This window comes from Saccopteryx leptura, chromosome 4, assembly GCF_036850995.1.
Source record: "Saccopteryx leptura isolate mSacLep1 chromosome 4, mSacLep1_pri_phased_curated, whole genome shotgun sequence".
Taxonomy (NCBI): Eukaryota; Metazoa; Chordata; class Mammalia; order Chiroptera; family Emballonuridae; genus Saccopteryx; species Saccopteryx leptura.
The window spans coordinates 100,662,010-100,684,646 of NC_089506.1; the positions used below are offsets into that span (position 1 = coordinate 100,662,010).

Here is a 22,637-nt window from a genome sequence, read left to right on the forward strand (position 1 = left end):
TTTTATTTCTTATTACTTAGCAGGAAAACCAAAGCAGTAGGAAGAGGAAAAAATAGCTCAATTTAGCTCAGTGCTTTATTTATTTACTTATTTATTTTTAAAGATTTTACTTTTTTGATTTTTACAGAGATCGGGGGAACAAGAAATATCAACTCCTAATTGTTTCACTTTAGTTGCTCATTGATTGCCTGTTGTACATGCGTGACCGAGCAAGCCGTGGGTTTTGAGCCGGCTGTGTCAGCAGTCAGGTCGATACCCTACCCGCTGCGCCACCACAGACCAGGCGCTTGGTGCTTTCTTTTAATAGAAGAAGAGATCAGATCTCTTCTTAACTGAGAATAGTAAAATAAAAATGATTTTAAGTGGGGAAACCAGATTAGCAAGTTATTTACATTGTTATTTAGTCCTTTAATATTATTCAGAATAGCACTGTTATTTTTCTTGTACTCTAACATCCCATCTATAGTTGTGAAATGTGAATATGAAACACATTATAAAACCAAACACAAAGTTTTTTCAGAATATTTCGTATCATTCAGAGCACTCCTATTATGTAAGAACAGATAATTAGAAGTTGACTTAGGTGCATTAGGTACGTGGTTATAACCTTTTATCTATTGAACTGAAAGTTTTACAAAATTTCACAAGGAACATTCAGTGGTTAAGAGCACACACTTTGATAACAAGTGAATCTGGGTTTGAATACCAGTTTTACCACACACTAGCTGTGTTACCTCAGTTTTATTTGTAAATTAGAAGTAGTATTAGTTTCCGCAGCCTACGGTTGTGAATATTAACACACGAAATTCTTAACATATGCGTGGCACTTAGTAACTACTCAGTAAATGCTAACTAGGCAAAACGATTCTTGTCCTGATTCTGTCTCTGACACACTGTATCATATGATCTTGGTCAAAGTATTTTTTGCTTTTTGGTACTTCAGTCTCTTCATTTTTCAATTAGAATTAATAATATCTAGCCTTGTTGGAATAATATAAGCTGATATGATGATACCTTTTTATAAAAATACCTAAATAACAGGTGTTGAATAAATATTGGCTCCTCTTCCCATCTCCATCATGAATGCAGAAGCTAAATATTTGCTCTTAATCTGTTTTAAAAAAGGGTAAAAATTGTTTGCTTTCCTCCCTTTCTTTCATTCAGGCAATGTTGATTTTGAGAAGATTCTTTAAGATGTGAATACAGTGCTGTGATTTCATTTTCTGAGCTCAGTGAATCTAGACTATATAAGAAGTAGGTAAAGGCAAAATGGAGACAACTGTTGATTTATTTTAAAAATACCATGTGCTACTAAGTGATTCTGTACATTCTTTACCTTTTTTATAAGACTTTATTCATTTGAGAGAGAGAGAGAGAGAGAGTGCAGGTATGCGCGCGCTCACGCGAGAGAGAGAGAGAGAGAGAGAGAGAGAGAGAGAAAGAGAGAGAGAAGGGAGGAAGGGGGGAAGAGCAGAAAGCATCAACTCCCATATGTGCCTTGACTGGGCAAGCCCAGGGTTTTGAACCGGTGACCTCAGAGTTCCAGGTCAATGTTGTTATCCACTGTGCCACCACAGGTCAGGCGATTCTGTACATTCTTACAAAGCCTAAAATATTTTACTGTCCAGGAAAACCTTATTATACCCGATATTTTCTGAAATGATACACATTTATGATTTTCAGACTTTCTAAAAGCTTCTGTGGAACTCTGTTAAATGTTACTCAAAAAACCAATAGTAAAAAAGATGACACCAGCCCTGCTCCGTTTGCCGCAGGATTGGGGAACACTGCTCCGTTCCACGCATCCCTCTGCCTCACTCCAGTGAAATGGGTCCAGGGAGCAGTTTGAAATGGCTGATCTAGGCAACATGCTATTTAAAGCTATATTCTCAGTTTCACAGTGACATTGTCTACACTGGAGGTATATCAGATCTACATTTAATTTTTATACTATGTTTAAGGATTAGGGTTCTCCCATCTTTTTACTACAACAGCAGACCGAGGTATTAAAATACATTGAGATCTTGAGGACTTAAAGAAAAGGGAATAAACCCTTCAGGCAAAGTATAACACTTACTTGATCCCCAAAAGCTCACCACTAGGAATCTGATAATTATTTTCTTAAAGGTAGAATGTTTTAAATGGTCATACTTGTGCATATGAACTTTCCACTGACTTCAATCTGTTCAATAATTGGAAGGCCTCAGTGTATATGATGCTTATAGAGTTTCATATACAAACCCTCGTGCATGTTATTTATAGGCAATGCAAGTGATATTCAAGGATAATTTTGACTGAAGTGCTAAATTAAAGCTTTATATAGAGAATAAGATGCAACTTACCATATATACTCCCTTCCAAAAACTTATACAGTGGAAATTTAGATGAGTGATCTGCATTTGATTAGCTTTATAAAATAAGATTTGTTTTGTTTTGTTTGTTTTAAAATTTATTTCGAAAATTAAATTTAATGAGGTGACATTGATCCATAAGAGTACATAGGTTTCAGGTAAACATCTCTATAGCATTTGAACTGTTGATTATGTTGTGTATCCATCACCCAAAGTCAAATCGCTTTCCGTCACTATATATTTGTCCCTTTTTAAAATAAAGTCTTTAAGCCCTGGCCACATAGCTCGGTTAGAGCATTGTCCTTAAGCACAGAGGTTGTTGGCTCGATCCTCGGTCAGAGCACATACAGGAACAGGTCAATGTTCCTGTCTCTCCCTTCCTCTCTCACTAAAATCATTAAATAAAAATTAAAAATAAATAAAAATAAAGTTTTTAAAACTCCCCCCTTTTAAAAATTTTCTACAATACAATAATCTTTTAAATTTTTAGTATTTATTAACACAGCCTTTATTATTTTAAGGGATTTAACTTTTTACAGCTGTTTATTTACATTTGTAGGATAGTGTAAAATGCATTAGGCATCTATTTTATATTTAATACGGTACAAGATAATAATTTAAGTATCTAAATCATAGCTTCTACTCTTAAGTAGTTTAGTATCTATCTAAGGAGTCATGTCAAATACATACACAAAACTAGAAAACATAACTAATAAAGGAAAGAAGTGTTAGCACCAAAAAGGGGGTGGGTAATGTAGATTAGCTACAGGAAACTAAATCATATTGGAATTCTTATGATTCTTTGTATTTCTTTGATATTAATGTCTCTTCTTATTTCTGATTTTATTTCTTTGAGTTCTCTATTTTTTTGTTGTTGAGTCTAGCTAATGGTTTGTCTATTTTGTTTATCTTTTCAATAAAAAAGCTCTTCATTTCACTGGTCTTTTCTATTGTCTCTTTAGTGTCTATTTCATATACTCTGATTTTTTTACTTCCCTCTTTCTACTAACTTTGGACTTAGATTGTTCTTTTTTTTTATTTTTTATTTCCCTGGTATGTAAAGTTAGGTTGTGTGAGCTCTTTCTTTTTTCTTAATGTAGTAGTTTACTGCTATAAATTTTCCTCATAGAATTGCTTTGGCTATATTTCATAAGTTTTGCTATATTATATTTCCATTTTCACTGGTCTGACGGTATTTTTTATTTCTGGTTTGATTTCTTCTTTAACACAAGACTTATTTATTTTATTCATAGAAGAATATTTTACATGCTTGTTGCTATTGTTACTTAATCTTGGGAGATTAGAAGTAGAAAGTAACTGGCAAGTGACTGAAACACTGGCAGAATTGAGGATTGACAGTAACAGCAAGAGATGCAGTATTCAAAAGAGATGGAAAGACTTAAATGAATAGCATTGTATAACCATAATGTTATTTATACTTCATTTTAAAAGTAGGAACTAAATAGTAATTTTTATTAGCATCCTTTATATTCATAATAATTACAATTCTCTGAACACTAACTGTATACTATTACTAATTCTTTAACTTATGTTATCTAATTTATCTTTAAAATAGTCCTAGGAAGTTGTTTTATTATTTCATTTTATATATGAGGAAATTACAACCCAGAGTTTAATAAAGTAAGCAAAACAATTTGTATAGCTAATGAGTGGTGGGATCAGGATATACTATATCTGAATATCTCTATAAGTAACTGCTTTTATCTACTACAATGTAAATCATCCATACAAATTAAGTTATTTTGAGCTTCACAATTGCCACCCTGTACGGGTACTATTATTCCCATCTGAGGCCCAGATAAGCTAAGTACCTTAGATAAGATCAAAGTAGTAATACCACAATTTTGTTAGTAGTTGGTGTTATTTTTTTTAATTTATTTTATGTTATTTTCTTATTCAGTGAGAGGAGGGGTAGCAGAGAGACTCCCATATGTGCCCCACCTGGAATCCACTAGGCAAGCCCACTAGGGGGTGATGTTCTGCCCATCTGGGGCATTGCTCTATTGCTCAACAACTGAGCTCTTCTTAGGACCTGAAGTGGAGGCCATGAAGCCATCCTCAGTGCCCAAGGCCAACTTGTTCCAATCGAGTCATGGCTGTGGGAGGGGAAGAGAGAGAGAGAGAGAAGCAAGAGGGGAAAGGGTGGAGAAACAGATGGTCACTTCTCCTGTATGCCCTGACCAGGAATCGAACCTGGGACATCCACATGCCAGGCTGATGCTCTACCACTGAGCCAACTGGCCAGGGCTGTTAGAGTTATTTTTATTTTTTGTCTAGAAAATGTACTAATGAGAAACGCTTCTAATACTAGATAAATTAAGTTTTAGGTTTATTTAACTTTCTTTAATATTTGTTTAGAGCATAGATTCTAGCAGCCACGCTTTTCTCATAGGGCTTTCACAAAGTTAAATAAATTATGAGCTAGGAAATGTTGAAATATTCTGTTGAAACATAATAATAAAGCTAACTCTTATAGAAGACTTGTTACCCAGCAGGCACTGTCTTAGCACTTTGTTGGCATTAACTAATTTTTTCCTTACAGTTGCTCTACTAGGAATATGTTTTTCCTCACTGTGTTTTACAGTGAGGAAGCTGAAGCTTGGGGAGGATAACAGACTGACCAAGGTTATCCCATTCGAAACGGCAAGAGATTAAAATCCAGCAGTGTAGTAGCTCTGAAGGCCAAATACCTGCCTGTTACACACTGTGTACTGCTTTTTCCCCAGATAATTTGAAGCATAGGTTTTCAAACTTAGAGTATAGTCAATTGACTTTCCTGCGCTCTGTATTGTGTTTTATATTTTAAATGGATTAAAAATAAAGACTGATATTACAAAAGACTAAAGAAAAATACAAGCAGCATTGAATCAATGATTTCATTTTGGTGGTTACTGGAATTAAGTGACAGGCTGTAATTTCATATTTATCCACAAGATGGTGAAATTCTCATTAGTTTTTAATTTCTTAAAACCCATATAAACCGTTAATTTATAATCTGCATTTGACACCATTTATTATAAGCACTTCAATTTCTTTTTACAGCCCATCTGCTGGCAAGGCCAAGATTAGAACAGCTCACAGGAGAATAATGATTTTGAATCACCCCGATAAAGGTAAGTAAAAATTCTTATTTTTCATAATATGTGGGTCAGAATCTACTGAAATCCTTTCAGTTTACTTAAGCTCATTATAAATGATCTACAGTTGAAATGGAAGTTTATATACCCAATGTGTTGTGATTTTTCTTATAGTAAATGAGGCTTTAGATTGAAATTCAATGACCCACAAAAGTGGTGGTTTTATATTATCAGCTTTTAAGAACTTAGTTACCAATTTTTGTATAGGAGTACCTCACCCCTATTTGAGGTTGCTAATGGTTTGAATGAGAAAGAGAAACCTTGAGTTGTGGACTTTCTGATTATATAAACTGATTTGTGCATCATGAATTCTATTTGTTTGACCTTAAATGTAAAAGCACAAAATTTAGAGGATGTCCTCTAAATCTCCGGGTGTAGCATGTCGTAGATGATTCTGGATGTCTTAATTTTATTCTGAAAGGCTCTGAGGCTAAGCCATTTATTTTAAACTGGCCAGGTTTTTAATGTAAATTTATCTTACAGAAAGACAATTATTATAACTTTAACTACACTACAGCTGCTTGAGAGAGAAAGCCCATATGTTCATCACTGTTTCCGCTCTAAAATAACAGATGGTAGAAAGTTGCAATATATTTCAGAAGTCAAGGTGGGGGGTGGGGGGAGGAGAGGGAAGTGTTTTTTGGATGTTTATTTGTAGACTTTCAGTTTATAATTATTTTGAAAGAAAAAAACCACCAAATTTTGGATTTATACCCATCTTAAGTGACAACAAAATAAGACATTTCTTTTTCCAGCTTTCTCTCTTAATTACTTACTATAAGATTTCTTTTTTACTGAACATTATCTCCTTTGGTTTTTGTACTTGCTGTTTTTTAATGTGAATAAACAAGGAAATAAACTTTCAAATGTGGTTTTTCTTAAAATTTCTGAACAGTTTTAACAATTACTAAAAGATCCACTCACATAATTAACTTTATCCTGTGCTTTTAGAGTAATTGCCTCAGAAAGGCCTCTAAGCCTTCTCTCTTCCAAACATCCTTTATCACCTCCAGCTCTAGTGTCTGACCTTTTATTGATTGCAGTTGGATCAAGCACTCACGTCTTTTATTTTAGATGATTGACAGGTTATTGATTGTGCCTACAGGCAAGGAAGCAAATTCTAAAATGTGTCTAAGAAACTAGGTATTTTTAGATCTCTTCAGTACCATAGAATATGTTTATATATATCTTATGAGCCAGTAGTGTTTAAAGAGTTAGTAATATGATTTATTCTGAGGTTGTTTACTTATCGGAGGTGGATTGTTGACTGCCTGTAGTGTGCTTACTGACACCCTCCTGTCCGTGCCCGTGGGGAGCAGGGTGGAGAGTGGCCCTGGGTGCCTGAGGACCAGCATTCTTCTCTGGCTTCTCCTTTCTAGCTAGCAAATGTCCATTTTATCATCTACAAAGTGAAGGGATTTATTTCTAAAGCCTTTTTGATTATATGCTAGAATGTAATAAATAGCTTTATATTCTGGTTTAATTAATGAAGAACCTATGCCCTGTATTTCTATTCAGATCTTATTTTTAATGTAACAAAGATGCTTTTTATCTTTTTGGATTATTGTTCCCTCTAAGAATGTATTGAATACTGTGGACTTTTTGTCCAAATGATTGCTTCTTTACCCTAAATTTTAAAATATCTGGATTTTCATAGAGTTCATAAGCTTCTGAAACCTATTCATATATTCATACTTAAGAATTCTATTCTAGTAAGTGTATGGTGAACTGAGGAGTATTGAAGCTACTTGTAGGGAAAGAACTCGTGTATGATGGAGTTGGGAGATGATAGCTTATAAATCTATAAATTGTTTCTTGAGAAGGAGGGTTGTTCTATTTTGTTTTGTTTTTAATGTTAAGGTAATCGATTTTAAATAAAAATGTCTGATTTTCCTTGTAGAGAAAGCCAGTATTGTTTGGGGAAGTATGAGAATGGCCAACTCTTATTTTTAAAAAATTGCTTCAAAGTTTACAATTACAGTTAGCATTCAATATTATGTTAGTTTCAGGCATACAACAGAGTGATCAGATATTTATATAACTTATGAAGTTAAGTCCAGTACCCCCCTGGCATCATCCATAGTTATTACAGTTTATTTTCTATGTTCCCCATGCTGTACTTGACATCCTGCGGCTGTTTTATAACTGCCAATTTGTACTTAATTCCTTCATCTTTCTCATCCAGCTCCCCAACCCCCTCCCCACTATGGCAACCTTTACTTTGTTCTCTGCATCTAGGAGTCTGTTTCTATTTTGTTTGTTTATTTTGTTCCTTAGATTCCACAAATAAGTGAAATCAGATGGTATTTGTCTCTCTGTGTCTGAGTTATTTCACTTAGCTTAATATTCTGTAGGTCCAAGAGAATGGGCACCTTTTAATTTTTTCTCCTCTCTTTACACTTCTTCACCATGTTTGCTTTGGCCAAATCAGCACTGAGCATTATAGGTGGTTGCAAAAACTTAAATCCTCAACACCATGCTTCTGAAATTCGTGACTGCTCCCCTACCTACCTCAACCCCTCCCCCACCCCAAGGAGCTTTATTGTTGGTTTTGCTATCTGCTGGTAAAATAAAGTTAGAACTTCAAATGTGTGATCAACTATAATTTTACACATTTCATTATCAGCTAGTGCAAAGAAAGTGACACCAAAAAATTGAATGTGAGAAATGGCCAAAAATAAATTTTTTGTAACCAGTTTTAAATGAACATTCAGATGTGTTTTGGTAAAAAAAAAAAAAAGGGAGATTTAGCTATTTTAATTTAATGAGATTAAAGATTTAGGCAGTAAAAAAATTCAGATCTAATAATGCTTTTAGGCTAATATCTTTTAGATCATGCTTTTTTTTAATTGCTGAAGAAAGAGGTTAGTTATGAAATTAAGAGCTTGTTATGAAATGAATAGTTTGATATTAATGCCCAATGACTATAGAAAGGACAGACTAGATAAATTTGAAAAACTGTAGAACCTCAGAGATCTCTTATAGGCTATGTAATTCATTCAACATGTAGTTCACCAATTTATGCCAGGACACACTTTGTTACCTATATGTACCAAGTTAAAAATCGGAAATCAAAAGTAAACATTTAGAACAGTGATTTTCAACCGGTGTGCCGCAAGAATTTTAAAAACATGCAGTACATGACTAGTCAGGGGCACAGGTGTCTTTTCTCTTAAATTGTCATGTCTTGAAACATAAATATAGGTCATATAAATAGAGTTGCATCTTGGTTGCATTACATAATAAGGTTGTGTCTGGTTAGTTAATTCTTGGTACCAGAAATTTTTATATACAAGTATAGGCACCTGATAATTTAAAAAGTCACATTGTAGCAAAAAGAGTAGGTAATTTTTGTGTGTGTGTGACAGAGACAGAGAGGGACAGATAGGGACAGACAGGAAGGGAGAGAGATGAGAAGCATCAATTCTTTGTTGTGGCACCTTAGTTGTTCATTGATTGCTTTCTCACATGTGCCTTGAAGGGGGGGCTACAGCAAAGCAAGTGGCCCCTTTCTCAAGTCAGTGACCTTGGGGTCATATCTATGATTCCACGCTCAAGCCAGCTACCTTGTGCTCAAGCTGGTGAGCCCATGATCAAGCCAGATGAGTCTGCCCTCAAACCTGCAACCTCAGGGTTTTGAACCTGGGTCCTCTGCTTCCCAGTCCAGCACTCAATCCACTGTACCACCGCCTGGTCAGGCAGGTAGGTAGTTTTTTTAAAAAAAATAAATCAAAATTATACTTATTTTTGTTGTCATATCAGCAAAAATGACATAGTTTTTGGTGCACTGAATTTTAGTAATTAATTCATGTGTGCCATGAGATGAAAGAAGTTGAAAATCGCTGATTTAGAAACCTTTATAGCAATTTGACATTGTCATCCAAATGTATCATACTTTTGTATTTTGTAAAAGTAGTGGTCCACCATAGAGTGGAAATTTTTTTTTAAAGTGCTTCTTTTCCATAGTTTTTGAGACACTGATCTAAATCAGTGCTGCTTCCTAAATCAAGATTGTTTCTGTTTTCCTGGGGAAAATGGCCTGATAGCTTTCCTCAAAGATTTCAGTGATGGATAGCTTTCTGTTTTGCAAGGCAGCCCATTGGTGAGCAGCTCTAACTACTGGAAAGTTCTTCCTTACATTCAGCTAGTGTCTGCATGCCTGCAGCAGGGACATTCTCAATCTTTCACCATTTATGTCTTTTTTTCAATAAACAAAATATTTATACTCTTCTTTAGCCCTTTGAGTAGTGGGTTTTTTCATGCTCGCTGACCCCCGAGTGGGGTGCTTTTCAAAAAATGAAATTAGTTCCAGTTAGTTTTAACTTAAAATCATGTTTGTTTGATAACCAATTTATGGAAACAAGAAGAACATACATTTGCCTTTTTTTAATGTTGCCTTACACATTTTTAAAATAAATTTTGTTACGATCGTACTCTGGATGGTCAGGAGGCACGAGTACGTACAGGAATGTTTCTACTACTCAAAGGGTTAATAGTATTTAAATCAAAATTAGTTTGAATATTGGGACTAAAAATAAATCAAAAGTAATTATACTGTTGAATAGAGTTTCTCTGATGATTACTGTCTTTGTAAAAGAAGCTAAATTTGACAGGAAGCCCTGGTATTACAATTTATTACAGTATATGACACTTAAAAGGTAAATTGTAAACATTTAGAAGAAGAAAGATGATCACCAAGAGTCACCATAGGTTCACTAAGAAAAAGTGATGCCTAGCTCCGGTTTCTCTTTTGATAGCTGTACTAGACTATTTGTCAGAGGGTTCATCTTTCCCGTCCCTTCATTTCTACATGTTAATTAGATTGCAGGCATTGTGCTTGAGTTCTTTTTTTTTTTTTTTTTTTTGGTAAAAAGATTGTTATTTTATCACATTTATTTTCCTTAATAAATGGTGAGATCTTTAAAAGTAAAGAACATAACTTACTCAATTTATAATCTGTATGGCTGACATTTTAAGAGTGAATGAATAAATAAATGGTTAAAAAGAAAGCATACAAATAAAATTTATAGACAAAAGAATTGTGATAGATAATACATAATGATCTTATCAAAAATATAAAAGACTCATTGGATTGATGTGAAATGACTTGAAACTATGCTTTCATTTATTCAGAAATTTATTCAACTTCTATAGTGTGCTAGACATTATACTAAATCTTGGGACTTTAATTGTAAAATAAGATAACTAGACCCTTGTCCTTTGAACATACACATTCTAATGGGGGCACAAACAAACCTGTTTGAGGTTGTAGGAAGTGCAATAAAAGGTCCAATGGACTGAGATGTAGAATATGGGAGAGAGGCAGTTTTACATAGGTGATTTTGGGAAGGCTTCTCTGAGAAACCCGAAAGGATGAAAAGAAGCTAGTTTTGTTGTATGTCAGTGGTTGGAAAGTCAAGGAACTAGCATGTATGAAGGCTTTAACGGAGGAAAGAATTTAGTGTGCTCAAAGACTTGAAAGGAGAATAGTGGGTAGGGGTTTAACAGGCAAGGAAAGACAGCATAACATGCAGTGGTGCCCAGATTGTGAAAACTATAGGTATACCTTATGATGATGAAACCCTGTAGGTTCTGTATAATATTTGAACTGTATTCTAAGAAGTTACTGCTTTTAAGCAGTAATATAATTCAATTTAATTTCATAGAGAGAAATTGCACAAATCATAAGTATGTGTCTAAGTAAATTTTTTCAAACACACCCATATAATCAGCTCCCAGATCAAAAACTAGAACATCGCCATATTTCTGGAACCCCCTCATAACCCCCTCCCAATCTACCTCACCCTTAAAAGGAACCACTATCTTAATTTGTATCATTAAAAAAAAAAGACTAGGTTTGTGTCTTGAATTTATGTAGTTGTTTGCATCTGGCTCCTCTTCGTCAGTATTGTTCTTGTGTGATTCTACCATATCGTAATGTAGAACAATAGTCGATTCATTCTCATTGATATATAGAGGCCATAGCAAAGTGTGCTCTGGACAACCAGTGGTTCCTGAGACCCTTTCAGGAACTCTGAGGTGAAAACTATTTTGCTTTTACTGTGTTGACATTTGCACTGATGGTGCAAAAACATCAGGGAGTAAAACTGCTGGTGTTTTTGTACTATTAAAGGCAATGGCACCAATGCATTCATAAAATCATGTAAAAACAAATCTTGACCTTATCTCACACTACAGTGTGTCCGTAAAGTCATGGTGCACTTTTGACCAGTCACAGGAAAGCAACAAAAGACAATAGAAATATGAAATCTGCACCAAATAAAAGGAAAACTCTCAGTTTCATACCTATTCAGTGCAGTTCGATGTGGGCTCACACACAGATTTTTTAGGGCTCCTTAGGTAGCTATCCCGTATAGCCTCTACAGACTTGTCACTGACTGATGGCCTACCAGAACGGGGTTTCTCCACCAAACTACCGGTTTCCTTCAACTGCTTATCCCACCAAGTAATGTTATTCCTATGTGGTGGCGCTTCATTATAAACGTGCCAATATTCTCGTTGCACTTTGGTCACAGATTCGAATTTAGCGAGCCACAGAACACACAACTTTCCTCTGTACCATCCACATCTCGACTGGCATGGCCGTGGGCTGCTCCGCTATATACATGGTGTTATGTCATCATCTGCGTATGCGCACATGCTGCCACATCATCCTACAGAAACTGGGAGGGTTTTCCTTTTATTTGGTGCAGATTTCACATTTCTATTGTCTTTTGTTGCTTTCCTGTGACCGGTCAAAAGTGCACCATGACTTTACGGACACACTGTATATGGAAAATTAATTCTTAATGGATTTTAACCTAAACGGGAAAGGTAAAATAATAATGTTTTCAAAACAAAACATAGAGTAGGCAGAGATTTCTGAAACAGGGCATAAAAAGTGCTTACTATTTATTTAAAGCAGAGGTCGGGAACCTATGGCTCGTGAGCCAGATGAGGCTCTTTTGATGGCTGCATCTGGCTTGCAGACACATCTTTAATAAAAAAAAAAAAATGTTAAAAATATAAAACATTCTCATGCATTACAATCCATTCATTTCCTACCGCTCATGTTCATGGTTGCGGGTGGCTGGAGCCAATTACAGCTGTCCTCCGGGACAACGCCAATTTTTTATTGGATAATGCATAACGTACACAGGTCGTTGTATGGCTCTCACGGAATTACATTTTAAAATATGTGGCGTTCATGGCTCTCTCAGCCAAAAAGGTTCCCAAACCCTGATTTAAAGGAATAACAATGTGTCTCTGTTTACAAAAAGAAATTAGCCTATAATTTTATTCTTTTGGAAAGTTAGTAGATTTTTCTATCAAGGTTACCCTAGCCTCTTAAAAGGAATTGGACAGTGTCTTCCTTTATTTTCTAAATGAATTTTTATAACATGTTCTTTTTTCTCTTAATATTTGTAAGAAGCCATCTGGTCTTGGAGACTTCTTTATAGGAAAGTTTAAAAGTATAGATTTAATTTATTTAAAAGATATACATCTTGTCAAATTTTTTTTTAACTTTAGTTTTGGTTAGTTTTTTTTCCTCTGGGAATTTGTCCATTTTACATTTCAGATTAATGGACATACAGTTGTTGATAATGTCCTCTTACTACTTTTTAATTTTTTTTTTTTTTTCATTTTTCTGAAGCTGGAAACAGGGAGAGACAGTCTGACAGACTCCCGCATGCGCCCGACCGGGATCCACCCGGCACGCCCACCAGGGGCGACGCTCTGCCCACCAGGGGGCGATGCTCTGCCCATCCTAGGGGTCGCCATGTTGCGACCAGAGCCACTCTAGCGCCTGAGGCAGAGGCCACAGAGCCATCCCCAGCGCCCGGGCCATTTTTGCTCCAATGGAGCCTTGGCTGCGGGAGGGGAAGAGAGAGACAGAGAGGAAAGCGCGGTGGAGGGGTGGAGAAGCAAATGGGCGCTTCTCCTGTGTGCCCTGGCCGGGAATCGAACCCGGGTCCTCCACACGCTAGGCCGACGCTCTACCGCTGAGCCAACCGGCCAGGGCCTCTTACTACTTTTTAAATGTTTCTAATAGTGGTAATATTCACTAGTTTTTCATTCCTAATGTTGGTAATTTATTAATTTTTATTCTCTTTTTTCTTGGCAAATCTTGCTAGAGGTCAGTGTATTTTTATAATATATTTAATCTATTTTGTTATTCTCCATTTGTAAATTAGTTTTCTATGTCATCATTAATTATCTCTTCTATCTTTGGGTTTAAGTGATTGCTTTAGCATTTACCATATGCAACTTAATTTATCAGAATCAGCTTCAGATTTATTCTATACTAGCTTAATTAGTAAATATAGAAACATATCTCCTACGTAGCTTTATTCTCATTTCCCCATTTTATGGTACTATTATTATACATACGTTAGAAACCCAATAAAGCACATTGTTAGAATTACTATTTTACCATTTCCTGTTTCCTTAGTTCATAGCAGCCTCACTCACCCACCTCCTTTATGTTGTTCCTAGGAAATATAATATATTATACATATATTTCTGTATGCCCAACAAAATATTCTGTACATATTATTTGATATAATTGCTTCTTCTATCAGTCAGGACAAGAAAGGAGAAAACTGCATTTATATTGTCTTTTATAATTACACTGTGGCCTTTACCAGTTCTCTTTGTGTGTATGGATTTCAATTACCATCTGAGGTTATTTGCTTGCTAAATAAAAAATTTCCTTTAGTATTTCTTCTGAAGTGGGTCTGCTAACAACAAATCCTTTCAGGTTTTATTTATCTGGGATAGTATTTGTTTCACTTTTTTTCTGAATGACAGATGTGCTGATACAGGGTTCTTGGTTGACAGTTTTTTCTTTGAGGACTTTGTATATGTTATCCCATTGTTTAATGGCCTTCATTGTTTCTACTCAGTAAGCTGTTACTTGTATTGGGGTTCTTTTATAAGTGACACATTGTTTTTCTCTTTCTTCTGTCAAAAGACTGAGGCATATTAAAATTTTTTTAGTTTGTTGGAGCAAAAATTTATTCAAATTGGGTAGCATCAAATTAGAAATTGTTAGGGACGCTCCACTGACAGGTGCTGGGGAAAAGACTTGTAGAGAAGAGGCAGAGGCAAAGCAAGAAAATCGTTTGATAGGCTATAGCTTTAGCATTTGCCTTATTTGGAAAAGCCTAGTTGTCTGTTGTAATTAGTTTTTCTCAGGTTTCAATTTTGCAAATGTTGAGGGATTTCTAGGCTTAGGTTTTGGTTTGGTTACCTAGACAACTAAGGCATTCAAGTCACATAAATCTAATGGCCTCCTTATTTAATTAATACTACTTTCCAGATTTTCTCCTACATATATATAGATAGATATATCTATATCTATCTATATATATTTAAACATTTACTCTGATGTGTCTATTCTTAGATCTCTTTTTATACATCTTATTTGGAACTTGTTAAGCTTCTTGGATGTGAAAAAGTTCCTGTTTTTTAGTAAACTTGGGAAGTTTTTAGCCATTATTTCTTAATTTTTCTTCTCCTTTCTTTCCTCTCCTTTGGTACTCCCATTACACATGTATTGGTAGATTTAATGATATCTCACATTACTCTGAGGCTTTTTTCTTTTTTCTCTGATCATTGGCTTGCATAATCTCAATCACTGTGTCTTCAGGTTTACTAATTCTTTGTTATGCCAGTTCAGATCTACTCTTGAGCCCCATTAGTGATTTTTTTTTCTATGAATGAGTTTATAATAGCTACTTTGAAATCGTTTTCTATAAATCTAATACCTGATCACTCACAGGTAGTTTCAGTTGTTACTTTTTTAAAGATGTATATATGGGTCATACTGTCATCCTTTCCTGGTCTTTGCTCCTTGTAATATTTGTTGGAAACTAGCTGGATTATTTAGTGAAGCCTGTACTTTGTACTGTCACCCCATAATGCTAACCCTCTTACGCTGTTCCTCAAGGATGCACAGCTTTGGGTATACCGTCAGTCACCCTGGGATGAAGTGGTACTGGGAGGACTCGCTCTTATTTCTTGATCACACCCAACTGATAAACTCCAGTAACTGCTGACCAGTTGCTTGATTGTTTTTAACAATGCCCTGGGACATAGATTTCTTTACAAACTAATAAAATCAAAGTGTAGCTTTTTTTGAGGGAATAGTGTCTAAGGTCAGTGTTTGGTATTTGTTCTGACTCTAGGAAGGCTCCTTTCTGCTCCCTTCTTCCCTGGTTCTCTTCTGTGAACTGGCTCACAGTCTAAACTGTCTCTTCATTACATTTATGAATCTCTTTTCAATTGCCTTTTTACCAAAACCTCCACTGTTCTCATATTGTCTGTGAGAACACCCTTCACGCTGTTTCAAATGAAGTCAGTTCCTTTAGGAAGAGATTAGGAGCTCTTGGCTTTATGGTCTGTTTACTCCACAGGCAAATCTCTGTGTCAGGGCTTTAGAGTTGGGGGTGGAAATTATGGCAAGCTTCTCCTGAGTGAAATCCCCACTGTAGGAGCTAAGTGTGTGATAGGGGGTCTTCTTGGCTTGTTTGTCTCTCTTCATATGGAATCAGCACGCTTTATGTACTGCGAGAAGGGCTGTTGAGCTGCTAGACTAAGGGAGCCAGATCCAAGACTGAGCCTCCGTTTCATTTTTGGGACATAGCCTCAGCCTCAGGAAGCTGGGCAGGAAAGAAATATGGAGGTTTTGTTCCTCCTAGAAAAAAAGTCCTTTTTCCAGGAGCTGGGGAGAAAGGGAGACCTGTGTTTATGGCTACATCAGTCCAGTTTAGAGTCTCTGTCTTGCTGAGCTGGGAAGGGAAAGGGGTGAACCATTTTGGTTCAAATACCACAGATTAATGCTTTTCTTACTGAATTTTTGTAGATTTTCTTGAGTAGATATTTCTTTTTTATTTTTATTTTAAGATCATTTCCAGAGGCTTTATATGGCTGAGGCTTTTTAATAGTTTTCAGCAGTTCCACTGAGGAACAGATCAGTTGAACTCCTCCTGCCAGAAGTCAAACTCCTATCTGTTTCCACATGATTCTAACATCTTTCATTTTAGAAAAAGTGGTGGCCTTGAAGAACCCTTCAAATCAGCAGATGGTAATACTTCTTACTTCCCTTTTACAGATATAGAATGTAGGCATTCATAAGTTTTGATGAGGGTTAAGGAATATGGAAAAATCAGTGATAAGATCTGCCTAAGAAGGACCCAAGGATAAAAGGGAACTTGTATAGTCTTAATCCTTAGATTGACGTGTTAATTATAAAATGTGCTTAAGAAATAAATTATATATAACATTGAAATACTTGTGCAAAATATTTGCATTTTTTTCTATTGGTCTGGTTAGGATTCCTTATATAGGTATTTTGTAGACATTTATTTCTAAAGCACCTACTCCTTACATACTTGTTTACCTGTTTTCTGTATCTCTGGAGTGGTCTTACTTCTGTAAAGCTGGAAAATACATCATTACTTCACTTAATGCTAGAGAATAACTTTCCTTCATCAAAAATATGTGTCTTGAGTCTCATTTGTGTACTCAGAGCTATGTTGATAATACAGAGAAATCTCACGATATGATTGCTCTTAAAGGTATTGTCAAATGGGTAGGCAGACATATATTTTAAAATATAAATCACAATTTATATATAATTTTTATTGATATAATTTGATATAGTTTATCAAACGTTTCGATCCTTTCAAGAACAAAGAGGATCTGGGGTGGGATACAGGCTTAAAAAAAGAGAAAAGGTTCACAATAACTACAAAGCCTGGCAACAAAATGAGAAGTTGTATGGTGTTGTGATCAGAAGTAGGCAGGCTCAGGAGCCAAGCTTCCTGGCAAGTTGCTAACTTTTTCGTGATTTAGTCTGTAACTAATGAAAAGAGGAATGGAGCAACTGCAAAGCATGGTTGGAAGAACCAAATGAAATAATAATATATTAGGGCAATGCCTGGTCACTGTCTTCATTCTCATGGTCTCTTCATCATAGGTTTGTTGATCCCAGTGATTTTTAGATGGTGTGGGTTTGTAGTGTCTTCAAATTGCAAGGAGGTCATCATATCTCTAGTATTTGTTTTCCAGTAAACTCCAAAAAATTGAAATAAAAGTACACAGATCATAAGTATACGACTCTGAATTGTCACAAAGTGATCCTACTTAGGTAGCCAGTACCCAGATTGATAAATAAAACCAAACCAAAGCTCTGCTCATGTACTTTTCCAGTCTCTCCCCATGCCCCAAAGGTGACCACTGTCCTGCCTTTTATCTTCAGAGATTAGCTTACCTCTTTTTTCTGTTGTGTTGTCTCTTTTTCTTCTTCACTTTCAGGAGAACATGCATGGTGGGGTAAAAGCAGGCTTACAGTTGTTCATATGGAAAATAAAGCACTAATTAATAAATAATAATACAAGAATAAACTATTTCATGAACTCACAACTATAAACCTACTTTGTCCCCACCCTGTATTTTCTGTTATGCAAATATCTTTTTTTGTGGCTTGCACATTCTTAATAGTGTCCATTCATTCATGAACAGAAAATTTTCATTTTGATATAATTTAGTTTATCAAACATTTCCCATATAGTTAGTGCTTTTTCATTTGCTTAGGAAATTTTAGCCTTTCTCAAGGTTATGAAAATCTCCAGGTCATAAAGATAATTTCTGGAACCTTTATCTTACATAGTTTTATCTGTAATAAACTGGAATCAATTTTTGTATATTATGTAAGATAAGGGTAAAGCTTCTGTTATGTATAAATATCCAAGTGACCCAGCATTATTTATCAAAAAGGACATTCTTTCCCCAGTGATCCACAGTGTTACCCTGTTACAAATAACCAGATATTTATGAAAATTTTTTTCTCTTATTTCATTGATTCTTTATGATTGTGCCAGTACCACACTGTTTTAATTTGTATGGCTTCATAACAAGTATTATTTAAGATTTTTTGGCTGTGCTTGGTTCTTCACATTTTAACATAAGTTAGGAATTTTCTCTTCAATTTTCATGTGCAGATGCCCAAGCACACACATTCACACACAGACCTCCTGGGAGTATGATTGGCATTACTGTGAATCAGTAGATCTATTTGGAGAGCATTGACGTTCTTGCAATATTGAATTTTCTAATCCATGAAGAAGACATACCCTTTCATTTATTTGGGTTACTAGTTTATTTCAATAAGGGTTTTCAGTTTTTTGGGTTATGCTCATTTACATAATTTGTTAAATTTATTCCTAGGTATTTATTTTTTATTTTTTAATGTGAATTTATGTTGTTTTTAAATTTATATTGTATAGTTGCTTATTTCTAGAACATAAAAAATGTTATTTTGTATTTATTACTATTGTATCCAGCAACTCTTAAATTCATTTATTGATTCTTTGATTATTGTCTCTAGATCCTTTTGAATTTTCTACAAACTCAGTCCTGACATTTATGAAGAATGATAATTTCTTTATTGCTAGTCCTTATGTCTCTTCTTTTTCTTTAAATTGCAGATGGAAGGTGGCATTTATTATAACGGCTAGAACCTCCTTTATAGTGTTAAATAGAAATGATATTAGGGTTCCTTTTCTTGTTGCTGATCTCAGAGCCAAAGATTTCAACATTTTATTACTAAGTATGATGTTTGCTATTTTTCCATATCTTCTATCACATGAAAGAAGTTTCTTTTAGTTTACTAAAAGCTTTTATTATGAATTTGCATTTAGTTTTCTGTGTCTATTGAGCTGATTATATGATATTTATTCTTTATTTTGTTAAAGTGATGAATTACATTGATAAACCTACTAAGGTTAAAGCCAATTTTGGATTCCTGGTGTAAGCCTAATTATGTTATAAAACAATAAACATCTAGGGGATGTTTCCCCATGTTTGGAAATTTATCCATATACTTCTAAATAACCCCTGCATCATAGAAAATATCACTATGAAAAAGAAAATCCATTCTTTTTTTTTGAGGATAGCATATCTTTGATAATAAGCCCTGATGAAGCAAGATTTCACAAGATAATACATAGATGCAAAAACAAACAAAATATTAGCTTATCAAAACTCAAAAGTTCCATGGTAGTCCTTCCCACTTCTGGTCCTTACCCCAAATTGGGCGATTATTGTTCTATTACTTTCTGCCATTGTAGATTAGATATCTCTTTTCTAGCATTTCCTATAAGTGGAATTGTATAGTACATACTGTCTGGTGTTTGGCTTCTTTAAAGGGAAAAAGCAGAGCAGAATGTCAGGCTCATCACAATTTTCCTTATATCCCAGATCTTAACCCTCAAGATTTAGCTGACTTGAGACCTCCTATTCTTTCGTTTTGATCTGTTTATATTTTATTCAACTCTTCTAGTTGGTGTTAAGAGGAGGGTGGGTCTAAAATATGATAGTACATGATAGCCGAAAGCAGAAGAGCTCCAGCAGTGCGTGTACAAAGGCAGTAGAATCAAGGGTAAGAGTGAGTATTCTATCGATAATGAAAGGGAATCTAGATGACTCACCCGAGAAATGTGATCAGGATTGAAAGAATCAAGAGGATGTTGTTCCCATTAATTATAAGCTATGTATCCTATATTGTTATATCAGTCAAGATTCAGTGCCAGAAACTAGATGCTGTAAGTAGGAGGGCATTTATCACAGGGAATTAGTGGTGACAAATTGTTGGAAGGTCTGAAGGAGTAAATTCCAGGCTAGGTCTAGAAGAATGGCTCCCCAGACAAGCCGCTCTCTCGGGGCAGCTACTCCCTCGTAGTCTGTCCCTAGAACTGTACAAAGGCACAGTGGCTGTCTCTGCTGCCCCACAGCTCACTTGCTAGCAGCAGTGACAAGGAGCCAGCAAGAAAGCCTTCCTCTCACTTCAACTTTTGATATTTCACATTGAATTAAACACTACTGAAGGGAATATAGGAATTGTTGTTTTTGGCTTAGGAACTTTTCCAAATCTTAGGAGGGGAGAATGAGAGCCAAGCCAAGGCTTCTGCCATACACATAAATTAAAAGTCCAGCATTCCTCCAACATTGCCATCAATAAATGAGACTTTTGATCTTCTGTACCTTTGATTTTTTTTTCTGTCTGCTAAGTGAGTGTGTATGGCCTGTGATTTAAATATCCAGAATGCATATCAATCAGTTAAAGGTTGTGTTTCAGTTAAGTTAATATTATTGAGGACATACAAGATGCCTGGCATTAGCTCTAAAAATTTAAATGGCTTACTGAGATTGACATTACTTAATTCCAAGATTATTTTCAAATATAATCATGAAACCAGTTTGTTTCATAACCAAGTTTGTATGTAAAGACTTACAACTTAATGTAGAAATTCTTATTGTATATTCAAAAATACTCTATGATATCTTCCTTAAGTATAGCGATTCAGATCTTGATATGAAACTGCCATCGGTATACTCAAGGGCAAAAAGCTAATAAATATAGCACCTCCCATATTGCCTTTTTTGCTGCAACACCCTGTTGATCTGTTTTCCCTGCTTTCTTTTTCTTTAATCAATAACAGTTTGGATAAATTCAGGACAATTTACAGCAGTACTTATCTGTGTGTTTTTTGGTTTGTTGTAAGCTACTGAGATCTTATGCTTTTTCAATAGCAATAGATGGTTTATACTCAAGAGGAGTATAAAAGAATAAAAACAAACACAAAGAAACTGGTGAACTATAATATGATTATTGGTTTAACTGTTAAGCAATGAAAGTGTTCAGGACTAGAAGTCAGAAGGCATATGATGCTTACATAGGTGTAATGTGACAATGTGGGGCTAGTCTTTTTTTGGTATGTCAGATAGGTTCTGTGTGTGGTATATGATGATTCTGAATATGAAATTCACCTCAATTTTTTTCTTGCTATTTGCATTAGAAAGAATTCATTTCAAAGAACTCTAAGAAAAAACTGACTTAATTTTATTTTAGGGTTCAGTGAATGTTAGACTCTATTTTTAAAGTATTCTAACAGGATCATTTCAGAGAACAGGCAGCATTTCTTTTGACATTTTATAATCACTCATTTATTAGTGTGTTCATCTGTATTAGTAAATATGAGTTGTAGAACTGGGTAGTCCAGAGTTGCCTTTCTAGCTTGCTTTTTTTTTTTTCCCCGAAATCATAAGGTTTGATTAAACTCTGAAAGAACCCTTGTATTTTTTTACTTCTTTCAGAAAGATGTCCTTCAAAGATAAATAGTCTCCTCTCTTTAAAAAAAAGTTCTGGAGAAGGACCATTATTTTATTTACCTAATCATCCACTTAATTTCAGAAAATTCTCTGGTTAAATATTTGAATGGTAATGTCTAATCAGTGAAATGTTGGAGTGTTTTTCAAATTATTTCTGATCGTAACTGTATTTGATTGTTGAATACCTGTAGTGATTCACTCAACAAGTTTAATTTATGCTGTTTTGATTTCTAGTCAGCTTATAAAATAATATTTCAGGATGAATGTGTGGGAAAATGTCAGAGGATTATAATTAAGAGTGTCCTTCCTTATTTGAGACTTTTAAAACAGTCACTAACAAAGTGTTTTAATCCACTTGTTTTCTGTGTCTTCAGGTGGATCTCCATACTTAGCAACCAAAATAAATGAAGCAAAAGACTTGCTAGAAGAAACCACCAAACACTGATTGATGTTCGAGGAAAAAGGGGGGGCTTTTCAACTTCATCTGCAAATTTAATCTAAACTGCCACCATCAAAATTTCCATACATGTGTTGCCCATAAACAGTAATTTACTCCACTGTTAAGCTGTATAATAATAAAGGATTAATAATCTGTGTTTTTAATGTCTTTTAAAAGAGTACCTTAAAATTCTATAACTGATCTTTTTTCTTATTTTCTTTCTCTGTGATAGTCATACATTTTAATATTTTTGTTCTGTTAGTTTTATCCCCCACATTCTCCCCCTCCCCACACACACACACAAAAGTATCCAGCAAGTGTGGTCACAGTAATATAATTGGTGTTTGTGAGCAATGAGTAGAAATGTCCTTACTGCTTATATGTGTTTATACTCCCATTGTCCTTTTTTCCACAGAGGAATTTTAGTTGTCTGCCTCTGCAAGGGGCTTTTAATGTTTTGAGACCACAGTCCGACTGCCATCCCGTGGAGAAATGAGCTGAAACTAGAGTAGT

At 35.0% G+C, this 22,637-nt stretch overlaps 1 protein-coding gene across 1 annotated transcript in view; it reads left to right on the plus strand.

The window, feature by feature from the left end:
- The window catches only part of DNAJC15 (DnaJ heat shock protein family (Hsp40) member C15), a 68,566-nt gene extending 46,287 nt beyond the window's left edge, over positions 1 to 22,279 (plus strand). Inside the window, exons 5-6 of the mRNA XM_066380844.1 lie at positions 5,415 to 5,485; positions 22,060 to 22,279. Coding sequence (XP_066236941.1) covers positions 5,415 to 5,485; positions 22,060 to 22,130 — 142 coding nt within the window. The 3' untranslated portion in view covers positions 22,131 to 22,279. The remainder of the gene's footprint in view (positions 1 to 5,414; positions 5,486 to 22,059) is intronic.
- Positions 22,280 to 22,637: the final 358 nt, after the last annotated feature.